Source organism: Uranotaenia lowii, chromosome 1 (assembly GCF_029784155.1).
Source record: "Uranotaenia lowii strain MFRU-FL chromosome 1, ASM2978415v1, whole genome shotgun sequence".
Taxonomy (NCBI): domain Eukaryota; kingdom Metazoa; phylum Arthropoda; class Insecta; order Diptera; family Culicidae; genus Uranotaenia; species Uranotaenia lowii.
The window spans coordinates 79,016,360-79,030,339 of NC_073691.1; the positions used below are offsets into that span (position 1 = coordinate 79,016,360).

At 37.3% G+C, this 13,980-nt stretch overlaps 1 protein-coding gene across 1 annotated transcript in view; it reads left to right on the forward strand.

The window, feature by feature from the left end:
- Positions 1–2,454: 2,454 nt before the first annotated feature.
- LOC129754512 (transmembrane protein fend-like) overlaps positions 2,455–13,980 on the forward strand; it is a 467,116-nt gene continuing 455,590 nt past the window's right edge. The window contains exon 1 of the mRNA XM_055750634.1: positions 2,455–3,835. Coding sequence (XP_055606609.1) covers positions 3,530–3,835 — 306 coding nt within the window. The 5' untranslated portion in view covers positions 2,455–3,529. The remainder of the gene's footprint in view (positions 3,836–13,980) is intronic.

The window sequence follows — 13,980 nt, forward strand, 5'->3', positions numbered from 1 at the left end:
TTCATTAGCCTCTTATGAAAAAATATTTTGGCCTTAGAAAAACGGTTCATAAGACGGATTTTATGAAATTCAGAAAAGGATTTCTTCTGACTGTATGAATTTTCATAAAATTATTACACTTGGGAATAAAACAAAATCCACTTTTTGCAACCCTGTTCTTAAGGCCATGGTTCTTACTATAATCTAGTCCAAAATTACTGAATATAATTCGTTTGATTTAGACTAATTTGATTTTTTTTTTGTTATTTTGAATCCTAAATTAGTTCACTAATATCTACATGCATCTATATATTTATTGTTTCGGATTAAATAAAGTTACTTTAGCCTAAATAAATAAAACCCAGGAATAGCAATTAGCACGTTTACCCTTTTTTTTCGTTATTATTTTGTTCATAAAAATCGTTTTGAACAGTCGGAAATATGCTTAATGAATAAATACGATTTTTCACTTTTCTCACACAAAAACTATTGAAAATTTGTCACTTTATTAAACGTAGAGTTAACAGCTGCAATAAGTCATATTAAAAGAATTTCCAACGCAAATGCCCAATATTTATCATTTTTACGTTTTTCTTCAATTTGTACCAATCAAGCGGCAAACTAAACACTCAAAACATATCTCGTATTTGTAGCAGTTTTTTATATGTTCTTTGTTCTTAAAACTGATCGTCTGCTTCTCGAAGTATTGAGATAGCGCCACCTGCTGATCTCTTCAAATTTTCGACCTTTGTCATATAGATATGAAACAAGATATTTTTTCACCTCCAAATTTGGCAAAAAATTTTAAGGCAATTAGCGGCAAACAAATAGATTCCAAAAATCAATCAAAGTGTCGAAAACTAGAAAAAAAAATATTTATTATTCTTGGTGATGTTTAAGTATTGAATATTTTTCGATGTCATTAGATTTCTCTAAGAAAAAAATATTTCATCAAATGAAAACGCTTAGATACTTTACACAGAAAAGAATTACTAAGAATACGATTAACTTTTTTCTGATCATATTTTCCAATGATTTTGATAAATCCATGTCCAATATAATCTTGAAATTTTAGAAAGAGTCTTTAAGACAATCGAATTATTTTTGTTTAGTTCCAAACTAAGGGTTTGCCATAAACAAAATCGTCCAGATGGCGGCACCTTACAGACTCTTCAAGTCATCCATTCTTTACTTGAATACGAAGATTGACTCGTGGTGACGAGAAATCCGAAAATTACAAAAAAATAGTTTAGGAATGTTTTAAACCAAAATTACATTATATTATTGGATTTTAAAACAATATTTTTTATGTCTTATCAACTAAACCGTTTGCGAACTAATTTTTCCTTATTCCTACAGTTCTAAATGCAGAAAGCAGAGTTCGAAATAAATTTATCCAACGTAAACATTTAGGTGCTGTGGTGTTTTTCTATCAAAAGCGATTGTGGCATTTCATCGTGGATGATAATGAATAAGTAATTTTTGATTTTTTTTAAAGAAGATATTTTAAAAAAATAATAAAGAATCTCGGATCATACCCAGTTTCAACATTTCGGAAGCTGCCAAGTCCGCAGTCCATTTAGCATGCTATAAAAATTATTCGAGCAGTTGAACAGCTAAAGAGACTACGCTCAACTAACACATCCAAGTAATCACATTCTCCAAAAGTGTTAGTGATTCTCACCACTAACACATTCTCATCGAGTCAAAGAGAGAGAGAGAGAGAGCGTGCAAAAGAGCAAGTCTTCTCAACAGGAAAAAAACCCTCTCTGTTTACTTCCAAACTGCTCGAATTCGCTCCTCGCACTGTGAAACTACTCGACTCGGTTTCGGAGAGGAGAACACCCCGCCCGACTTTTCTCTCGTTCTCTCGACAGACCCTTTTTCTCTCTCTCTCACGAGAGAGAAAACTGTCCATCGAGCGAGAGGGGTCGTTCGTTCTTTCGTCGAATCGGAGTCAAAGGACTCCGTCGGGCTACCGCACGCTGGAATAAGCCGGGTTCCATTCAACGACCGACTGGCATTGCCATGCGGTCGCTCGTAGGGGTTTTCGCTCAAAGCTGAGTCCGTCTAAACAGGGTACTCTCAGCGACGAACGGTGCAATGTTGTTATGTTTTGATGGTACAGAATGGTGTGGTGTATCCTCGTAGCCGTGCATTTTCCAAAAGAGGGAAGGTGAGGAGCGTCCCTCGTTTTGCCATTTTTTTCGCTTTGTTTTTCCTCACAAGCAATGATGGCCGCTGCAGCGGATCCTCGCGACTCAGGCAGGAGCAGGTCTGATGTGCAAACAATAAACGCAGGGCTCCACCATTAGGGATCTACAGTATGTAGGTAGGTAGGTTCTCCGATTCCGGGACTTTTGGGCTAAGGGTTTTCAGGGTTCGGTTGGGGTGTGTTCCGCATCATCAGCGCCTACTATGACTGCCAGAACTTGCGAAAAAGGAACAAAATTCTGCTCAGTTTGCACCGAAAGGTTTTCTCAACCGGACGCGCGAGAAACGGGGCGGATTTTCGGACGAACAAAGCGCAAAGTTTGGGACCGATTTTTTTTTTCTTTCGTTTGGTTCTTCCCTTTGGTGCGTCCTGTTCTTGATGTTGTCGTCGTCGGCGGGGGGATTTTGTTGATTTCTTTTCGGCATCGACGAGCACGGCTATTGAAAAATTGACAAACTCTGAGGTGGAGCGACGGTGTGAGGCGACAAGTGGGGCCAAGTGGATTTATCACAATCACCGCGCCGCGATGTAATCTTGACCCGGCGTGCGGAAAGGCGGAGCGGATTCTCGGCTTCATCTGATGTCAGTGAAAAGAATTGTAAATATTGAATTTGCCGAGGTCGGTAAAGCAGAGTAGGTTAGCTGGAGATTTCGGTTTTTGAAAAGGCAAGACGGGGGAAGGTTGAACTGAGTGGTCTCGTTGCTTCGTTTTGTTCACATCTCATGAATTAATAAATTATCGAAACCTGTCCGCTCGGAGCTCGTCGTCGTCTTCGTCGTATCGCTGGAAGAGTTTCTTTCTCCTGGAGTCAAAGCTGGAGTCGATTGCATACAAGGCAAGGCAAGGCAAAAAAAAGAAAAGATGAATAAAGTGATCTGGCAGAGCACAAAGTCTCGACGACGTTGGTGAGCAGAACGCTCCCAGAAACGGAGCAAGTCAAGATAGCCCAAGAAGAAGGAGAGCATGAAAAATGATGCAATTATATAATTAAGAAGTTTGAAATATTTTTGTCCGTATATCGTCGTCGTGAGTGTGATGCGATACGATCGGGCAAGTGAGAGAATGGGTAGTGAGGAGCAGTGAGAGGGGTCGTTTTCGGGTGTTATTACTTTTCACGGTTCCGGGCTCGCGAGGCTCCACCGCGTGTTTGTTTTTACCTACATCGAAGAGCGCATTTCGCGCGCGACTTCTTGTGCAGCCGAAAGAAAAATTCTCAACGATTTAGATCGATATCGCACACATCGCATCGTTTGGCTGCTTCTCTCCGAGAAGGTAGTCGTGATCTGCAGTACTTCAACCGAAAGCACTGATCGTCCCTTTACACGTGGGCCAACATGGCGCCGTCGTTGTCAGTTGTTGGACTGTTGTTGTTGATGGTTTGCTCACTGACAGCACTGATTTCAGCAAGCCATGCTTCCGTCGTCCCAAAGCAGCCGTCGGTAACAGCAGCAGTGACAACGTCGGAAGCTCGTCGTAATGTCGTTCTTACATCGAGTGATCCAACGACTACGGAGCTAAAAAAGGAGACAACAGGAGGAGAGGAACGACCCCCATCAGCGTGGAGCTTGACGGTGGCCACCGAGAAGGAGAAACGGGAGGAGGAAACGATCAGGTCGTGTCGTGAAGCATGCTCGAAGAAGGTAATTGCCTTTCTTGTAACCTCAAATTACGAACGTAATGATAATGCGATATTATACTAATATTATGTTGTTTATAAAAAAGCGGAGCAAGCTCAACGGAAGGTATCAGTCTACCTACATCGAACACAAATACCCATACGTCGTCATTTTATGATTCGTTCGAACCAACAGAGAGCAAAGATTCATCAACTGACTAAAACACAATCAAAGTTGGCTGACTGGCTGGCGGTGTAATGGGTAATGGGTTATTTGGTCGGTATTATGGGTAAATACTAGGATGAGTTGGCTCATTTCCAGCTCAAATGAAGTGATTTTTTTTTCTCTCTTGGACGAATAAGTGATCGTTTTTATGCACCTTGGGGTGCGCAGCACTCGATAGCGTTTTTTGTTGTTTTGTGGTTAATTATAATCAGCCTTGCTCATATCTTACGATTTCGAAGCATTAGTAGGGTAAATGTACCCGACCTTGGCACCTAAGGCATGGTTTACCCTTTTTTTCGACATTCCTACCTTCCTGTTGAGTGCACCATATAACATCCTTTGAAGAATTTACTTGCTAACTTGCTTAGAGTTCAACAAAAATATGTTTTCTCTATGGAACTTTCATTAATGTGAGTAAAATGCATGCAAAGTACTCACTGCGGTGCTCCAATTACTTGGCCGCCGTACCAATTGTTTGCCGTTTTGATGATCCGATTCTTGGCCACCAGCAACGTGCAATAGATCTTTACCAACAACGCTCAATTGACAGTTAACAGAATCGTTGGCTATTCTGAATATAAGGCCACTGACAGAATGACGTCAGCTGAGCGTAAAGTTCTATGCGACAATGGAACACCGGGCTTCACTCATACAACAAAAAGGCTTTTGAAAACATTGATGAAATTTGGTTGAAAGGAAGCACAAAATAAGCTTTCATTTCAAAAAGTCGGAAGTCCAGAAATTCCGCAATGCGATTGCGACATATAGGGTTATTTTCACTACCAAACAACTGTCTTCATATTGTGGAGTTTGGCTTCATAAAGTAAGAAATTGAAAAATTCCTTGAATGGTATTTAAAAATTTTGCCCTTTTGAATTTGTTAGCTGAGATTATGAGCTTCTGGCAAGAGCCATCTCGAATGCCCGGGGTGTTGCGCAGTGGTTTGACACGCCAAATAAATGTTAGAATTAAAACCTTGCTAAAACATTTTTTTTTATTCGACTCACATCAAATACTTTAAGGAATAATTGGAAAGCAACGAAATTTTCCTGAACTTCCAACTTCTGTTTCCATGAAAAAAAATAGAACAAAATTCCAAAAAATTAAATCTGAGTAGGTATATGATTCCCAAGCAATAGAAAACGATTCCAAACTCAATTCATTATGTATTTTATATACTAAAGTCATAAATTGCCATCGATCTAACAATTTTTAGATAAGAAAAACATCTTATTGTGAGATGCTTAATTTAGTTTTTTTCAATATTTCGAACCACTGTGTTCTGTAGGAGACCACGTGGCTTCTGCTCGGCAGACTGCAATGCAAAAGCTGTTCGCACGCATACCAATGTACCTTCGATTCATGGTTCCCAAATAGCGATTTTGGCATTTAAAATGCTTGGATATGACTTTTAGTTAGTCGAATTACTTATGTTCTCCAACTTATTTCGAAGCTTAAGTTGATAGCAACGGTCTTATCATACAACCCAATTAGTATGAAAACATTTGTGCGTAGTTTTAAATGAAATTTTAGGGAAACATCAGCCCAAAAATACCTCTTTAATGAACATGTATTTTTTCCAGCTTCCAACACTGGTGGTGTATTTCGATTGAAGTTGCATGCCAAGAAAAGGAACAAAATTAGTTTTAAATTTTTATTCAAAACCTAAATAAATATTCACTCTTTAGTCTTTCTAGTATTTTTTGATTTTTTGCCGAGTTGAACTGTAATCATGAGTATTTATTACAAATTTTTCAAATGAATGTCCGCGTTTGAAAGCGCATGTGAATTTAACAGTTGCACTAGAAAGGTGTGTTCATCTGATTTTCATACGGTGATTTCCAACATAATTTCCTCGGATGCAGATCGAAAAAAAATAACTTCTTTATTAAAGTACAAACAATTAAAAAAATCGGTATGCACAGATTTGAAACAAATTATTCTCTTCGCAATGAAAATATATTCAAAATTTATTAGCTCAATTTGGACCTGAAAAACATGAAAAGACATGTTGGCATGCCAAGAAAAGGACCATGCCAAAATAGGGCTCACTTACCCTATTGTGCAAGTGTATTCGAAACACCAATAAGTTAATCCTGCTACTGCCGACTCACACTTGGGTTTGAAAATGGATGGGTAACAAAATCGTCCTGGGCCACATCTCCTCTAAACCGGAAAAAAGTGCAGCTAGTATAGATTGTTATCAAAAACGTTTTCAGCTGCTTCTTCTTCAACTTAAACAGAAATCGCTTTGAGCGTTCAAGTCGCGGTGCTTCAACTCTTTTTGTTATCAAATGGCGCTTCATTCTTGCCCTTGATGATACATTTATGTCATCTTGGACCATTTTGTGCATGGAAGAATTCGAGATATTCGCTTTTATAGTCAGCCTCCGGATTGATCTTACTGGATTTCGCTTCCCTTTTATCTTAACAAATTCTACCACCATTAAAGAGCGTGAGGACCGGGACCATCCACTAAATATTCGGTTTTCGTGGACATGGTCCATCAAGGAGAGAACGTTTTAAACAGAAAACAGTCGCTAGATGACATGCTACAGCTGCCGAAATTTGCTAGGGAGATTTTTGGGCGATTTGCAAACTAGTCACAATCTTCTTTGTGGACATGTTGCCTGCATTGTCCACTTCAATTGACACACCCCCAAGGGGTGACCGAGGGTCAATTTCCAGTTGCTTGTAACTTCCCAGCAAACATAAAATCGCATTAGAAATGTTAGCTTAAAACGTTAACAATGTTAATGCGAATCGCAATTCCTACCAAATAAGTAAACGATCGCAAAAGTGGTTACTTAAAGTCGGTATAAATCGAATAAGACAAAAAATCCGCCATGTTTGCAAATCTGTTATCCCGTGCGGGATTCAAGTGAAAAAACAACTCTCTGCGATAAGCAGTGCAACCAAGTTGCTAAAAATCAGATGGACCATTCGGAAAAATTTTTCAATGAGAGAAGCAGCAAATATTGTCGCTGGCAACGGCATGCATTGAGAGCAAAACTTGCGCTCTATCGCATACTTTCAGGATGTACGAAAAAGGTGTTGAATATTGTCCAATTTGTATAATTCTTATCGATTGAGCCAAAAATTAAAAATATGTACATATATGTATAATGCCTCAACTTTGGTAGGTAAATGCTGTTTTTTCGTATTTTATGCGATGATTCTCTAATGTATATGAAACGTATAACAAAATTTGATGAGAAATATACAACCAAAAATGTTTGCTGGGTTTTTCAGAAATCTATATTTTTTAACAAATTTTGCACACTCACACCTTTGCTATTTGCGAACATTTCTGAATTGCTACTTTTTATGTGAGTATAACGGATGTATTGAAAAAAAAAACACTTCTAAAACTTCGTTTATTCTCCCGTTGTCACCCAGAACGACGGTACAAAAATGGAGACATTTTTTTGTATGAATGGAATGAAGTTATGTTTGATGTCCTTGGGTTGTTCGGATCAGAGATAGTTTGTATAACAGTTTCGAGAACCTAACTTTTGATAGATGAAAGGCTCACATAGATACAAATAAACTTGAAATGGGACACAACTCGAACTAGCACGAAAAAGTTTGCGAAGAAGTTAAGGACGTGTGAATGAAGATAAACATTTTTAACGATTTATGAAGTTCAACGTAGAAGGAAGTTTACCGGGTCAGCTAGCGTTTCTAAATCTTTGATTCTGATCCCACATTCTTATTTTGGATCTCGTTTGTGTATCCTGATACTGATTCTTTTATTTTGAAAACTCGGTCCTGACCTTTAATCCTGCATTTTGAGTTGAGTACTGGAATTTAAACCCTGATCCCGGATCCTGTGCCTAAATCCTGATCGTGATTTTAGATCCCAATTTGAACTACGATCACGAATGCTTATGATAAGTAAAGGCGCATTTACACCTCTTGTGAACGTGAAAATGGAAAAAAAACTTATATTCTTCAAAAACTCGACTATACTGCATTTTATGATTGCTAAACAAGGTGGAATATATGCGGAATGGTTGAAAGATTATTTTAGAACTGATTTCCTTGATTAAGACCCTTCAAAATTGGTTTTATTTGGATTCCCCCGATCTTCACTGCGTAATATTTTTTTCCGCGTTCACTGCCATTCTGCTCGAAGTGTAAACGCACTGAGCGAACGTGAAAACGGAAAACGAACAAGAGTGATGAATATAAATTTCACGTTAATTTTCACGTCCGAATGGCAATGTGCATTTGATACCGATGACGGAACATTGCAAGCACATTTGAATGCAATGAAAGGCTTAAAAATACTCCAAGTTTGAATTGAAACGTAAACGATTTTTTTTTATTTTAAAATCTGTTTGGGTATCATTTAATTGTACCTGATGGAAGAGTTTCCCAACGAATAAATGTAAACGAGGACCAAGCGAAAGGCTAGAGTCTATTAAAATAAAAATCATAGATTCAGCTCTGTTTGAATGTGTGCTTCAGAAAAGGTATAGAATTAATTGGAAAATTCGTGAAGTTTTTTAAAAGGATCGAAAAGCAGCAAAGTTGATGAACAACAGAGAATCGATGCATTCAAGTTTCATAAAAACTTTTTGATTGTTTTATTTTTATAAAAGTGATTTTTAATACATTGAATATTTTGTAGAAATTATTCAAAACGTTTTTTTAGTCAGTATTTCAAAAGAAACAAGTCGCTAAAACTTGTTACTCCTTGATCGATAAAAACTTTTTAAGAGTACTTAAAATTTATAATTTAAATTTAAATTAATTGTATTCACAGATAAGAACTTTTGGATTTTTTTTTTTTTGATCGATCAAAACAATTGTTAAATGATCTGTCATTTACTGATCGAAACCAATTGCTATCTGTCATTGAAAAAACCAGTTACTAATTTTGAAGAATCGACCGATTTGACATTTTACTGCGGAATATTTTTTCACTGTGGTGAGTTCACGTTCACGTTCGCGTCCGGTTTCATAAAAACTGTAAACCGGGCTTAAAGACTTTCAATTTTACCGACATTTTTTGCACGACTTCGTATTGTAGAAAGAAAATTTTACAATGCTGAGCAACCTATTTCAACGGAAATTTCAGATTCAAATTTTAATAAAAATTAATTTAAGCAGTTGACTGCATTGTTTTTCCTTTTTATTTTTAATAGGACATATGTTCAATTGAAAGGAATCACCCAACATGCAGTTGTTTCTACTGACGACTTACCTCTACACAGAAAAAAAATCGGAATCCATAAAAGCACTGAATTTGAAGACCCGGGATTTTACATGACCAAGAACACGATTTCTTAATGTAAAATTCCGTCATTTGTGATGCTTTTTTTTATTTACATCATATGTGATGTAATTCTACAGTTTTGAGCACTGAACTGAAATTTTCTGAAAATTACACGAGCGGGAATATTCAACTACACTCAAAATTACACATAATCTGAAAGAAGCGTTTTGATAAAACTTATTAATTTTTTTTTTTGCATATGAATCTAGTGAGGCAATTAATTACCAATGAAACATTGATGTCTATTAAAACAACGGTTCAATCAAAAGACTTCGTTTTCCTCAATTTGAATGCAGCGGCACAGATGGCCAACAGCGGTTTTTTGACAGTTCCGTTTTGTTCCGATATTTTCGCTTGTTTGGGCACTTTGGAAAGCAGATTTATGCTGAATGAAATGATTTGGACGGTAAGTGCTTTTGAAATTTAAAGTATACCATATAATATGAGTAATTTAGATAATTGTTTGTCTTTCAGGTTCCTCATACATGTTGAGTGCAATAGATTCTTGCTCCGGCTGGTAGAATACTTTCCCGTACGATTCTCTCCGATGCCATTCGCCGTATGAAAAAGCTATTGGCAGTTGTTCGACACCCGGAACAAGTACCTGGTGAGGAAAAGAGCTTTGCGGACAAACCGATTCTTGGGAAAGCCGAGTTAACACAAGTTTCAAACATGGTTTGTAATAATTTAAAGATTTCCAAATTTTCTTTTCTAAATTTGGTTGACCGATTCTTTTAGCAAACATCGACCTCCAGCATCCCAGTTTGTTGCAGGTGGAGGACAAGTTTCCTCCAGCGGGAGAAAGCTCTAATTGCAACACGAAGGCTGTGTTAACAGATCCTCCAATCTTTCGAGCCGTGGTTCCTCAGACGTACCCATGATTGTTTCGGTGATGACCGAGCCGACTAATCGAATTCAGGTCACAAATGGAATCGATAAAGAAATCAACAACTGATCAAATAGCATCAACAAGAACAGCTTTGGAAACGGTTTGCAGGATCACAAGAACCCGGGTAGGATGTGTGTTGCCCGAGACAAAATACTACAATTGGGTGGTGCATTCTGGCTGCTGCTGGTGTTTTAATTAGCTGGTAAGTTTATATTTAATTTACAATCGTCATTATTACTCACTCATGTTTTACATTCCAGTTTCGGTCCAGGCAATGCGGTTTCAGCCGAGAACAACGCTGAACATTATGCTTCAAGAGCTTCAGGTAAGAAGTTTCATATATTTGTTATACTCGGTGGTAAATTGTAAATATTCATTTATAGATTCCCTTCCAACATCTAGAACATCGTGTAACTGGTGTTTTGCATGAAGAGTTAAAAAAGCACCATCGAATTGGCCGAAAATGTCTCGTATGATGCCCTCGTTAAAAACATTCATCCGATAATGATATCATTCTCCTAAACAAGAAGCTGAAGCTGGATCGTGGGTCACCGTGCATCTGCATTCTTGTACGGACACAGACAAGTAACCGTGAAGAATTGTCAGCAGCTTTCGTCATGGAAACCGGTTCATCAATTTCTTTTATTGTGCCTCATTTTATAATAAGTTGCAATTACCGTCTGCAACTACCGAATCAGTTTATGAATTTAGAAGTTATGAAACTTAGTTTTGGTAGGCGAATGCTACTTGATTTCAAGGTGAATAATAAATAATTTTATCCAAACACCAATTCTTTTTATTTGAGGTCGAATTCTTTCATGTCTTGTTTGTACATTCCAATAGGAACATTTTCCTATATTCTTTGTTTTCAGATTTACGTCAGTTTTATATTTACACGTCTTTGAATTATACAGACGTGTAATGTTCAACTTGCACGGAAAATTACATCATATGTGATGCTTCTTTTTATTTACATCATATGTGATGTAATTTTCTAGATTTTTTTGGTAGTGTGTAGTGAGGTAGACTACTTTATGGCCCATCTGGCCAGCGTTGCCATATTTAAATCTGTATTTTAGAGGCAAAAATCTTTTAAATCTGTATAAAATCTCAAAAATCTGTATTGAAATCTGTATATAAAATTTTGATTCCGGATACTAACGCTACCTTTTTATAATGCGTAGCACACTAAATTCAACTGCGCCCCTGATAACTGCGGACTGCGGACTATCAAATCAGTGTTAATCATATCATTTTGATACACGTAAATCGCTTTTTAGTTCAACTTTGTTCGAATTACTACGACTGCAAAATTTTTAAGAAATCACACTTTCACAAAACGGGCAATATGAATGAAAAGTTTTGAGTCGATATCTTTCGTTAAATATAAAATAAAACTGTGTCCTTCCTCGATTAAACAATCAATTCGGACTATAAAATTCTGGCAAAAATCTCTGTTGTATTTAGACAGATTTTGATATATGATTCTCAAAAACACAGATTACAAAACTGTTTTCAAACCCCTGCTTGTCGTGGTAAGCGATGTAATGTTACAGTCCCGATTTTTGATCTTGAAGATTTTTCAAATTTGCAGATGTGACAATTAAAGTTGGCTTGAACGGTGGACCATTGAAACGAATTATTATTGATTGACTCAAAGGCTATTCAAAATATCTTGAAATTTTTTCATTTACTGAAAATCTGTATAAAATCTGTATAAATTTCCATTTATCTGTAATCTGTATATACAGATTCTTGGCTGCTAAACTGCTAAAAATCTGTATGATTACTGAAAAATCTGTATATCTGGTAACGCTGCGTGTGGCCCGTACACCCAAAATAATTTTGAAATTTTTTCTACGGGATTTTTCACGTAAATTAAGATTTTGTTGCATCCTATCGATTCTACGTGAATTTTGTGTAACCACAGAGTATCAAGTATCCCCTGGTAAAAGCTACTTAACTTTCACATAACTTACACTTGAATTTCACGTAAATTTCAAGTGGATGATAATGGTATCAAATTCTTATTCGAAAAGTGACTTCTTGACAGTCAGCTTACTTGTTTTTTTTTTTGCTGTCGTCGGAAGTCGACCAGTATAGACCACACTTGTCATCCTGCGGGGCCGAGCAATGCAATGCAAATCTGAGCGTCGTCAGCGTGGAGGTAAGTGTATATTGATTTCCCCGTCGGTAATTAATTCATTCTAAGCTGAGATTCGTGTTTGTTTCCAGCTTCGGAGAAAGCTTCTGGAAGCTCTGCCGAGTAGAAAAGGAAGGACCGTGAGAAGGAGCCGTCGGCATCGAGGAGACGAGGTATATTTCAAGTGGCAATGGAATGGCGCACAAAGTAAATTATTCATCAATTAGGTAGTTTCAGTTTTATTTTAAAAAAATTCCGTTTCCACAGGATTCAAAATAGCAAGAGGTTGTTGGAGTTGAGTTTTCTAATGACAATTTAAAATAGTTTACGTGTATGAACAGTGACGGTAGTTTAAATAAATTATGTTTACGATAAAATTAAATTTATTTTTTTATTTTTTATTACCGAAAGTAGAGAAGAGAATATATTAATAGAAAAGATTCAAACATCATTTCAATACTAAACGCATTTCACGTAGCTTCCATCATTACATTGCGTTGAACTCACTTGAAATTCACGTAAGTTGTACGCGATATACACCAAGCAAAAATTCCTATTAGGGGAGCGTTTACTTATTTTTTTCGTACAATTTACGTGAAAATCAATTGGATAAAAATTATGTAGTTTTTCACGTAGCCACGACGTGCGGATTATTTTGGGTGTATAAAAAAGAGAAGCAAACACTCACACTTACAATAACACCGCATGGGTTGGGAGCAGGCTTGTAAGTGGTCACCATCGTTTGAATTTTTCCGGAGACAACCACCACACATCGTTCGTGACAATCGTGGAGAGTGCAATCGTTTGATCGGAGAGCAAAAAAATGTCAAATGAAGTTTTGATCTTTGGTGTGGTTAGTCGTTTGACTTTCATCCCTCTTGCGTAGATAATCGAGATAATCATTCCACATTGTTCGACCAACACATCCAAACATCACCCGGCGCTGCAGAGTGGCGAATTTTTTTTTCAACAGGAGGGAGTGAATAGAAAAGATTGCATTTGCTTTTTGAGTCTGTAAGTTTTGCTGCGTGAAAGAGATAGGCGATGTCGTAAACTGTCGGGAATTATGGTCGTTTGACCATCAAATTATCCCTTTCGTGTACCAAGACACGAAATTTCGTTCGACAATCACACAAAGAAGAATGAATGTCGTTTCGTTTGATGGTAGTCGACTGTTCGGCAAGTTTTCGGTCGAATTCGTTTGATGGCACGAACAATGAAACTGATAAAAGCAGGCTGTGCGACTGTCAGAGAAAATGTCGATGGTTTACAAGTCTGGTTGGGAGCAAGGGATTGCAGTGAAGAGAGAATTCTTTGCATTTGAAATGGTAATGATCAAAATTCATCAACTGCCTTACAAAACGCAACAATTCGAAACAATTAGCACATTTTCACTCTCTCTGAGCACCGGTTTCTCTCATTTTAACTTAAACCTTCTAATACTCTCTAACAAATTTTAACAAACTATAACAAAATCAATCAATGGCAGCAAAATTTGTTTGATCATTGACGATGATTCTCCGTTTATCTCAGTCCCCTGGTTGGGAGTGTACATCGTGCTATATCACTCACACACTAGACTGGTACTTGTTAGACAATCAATCGATAGACTGGCGCATATCACACAG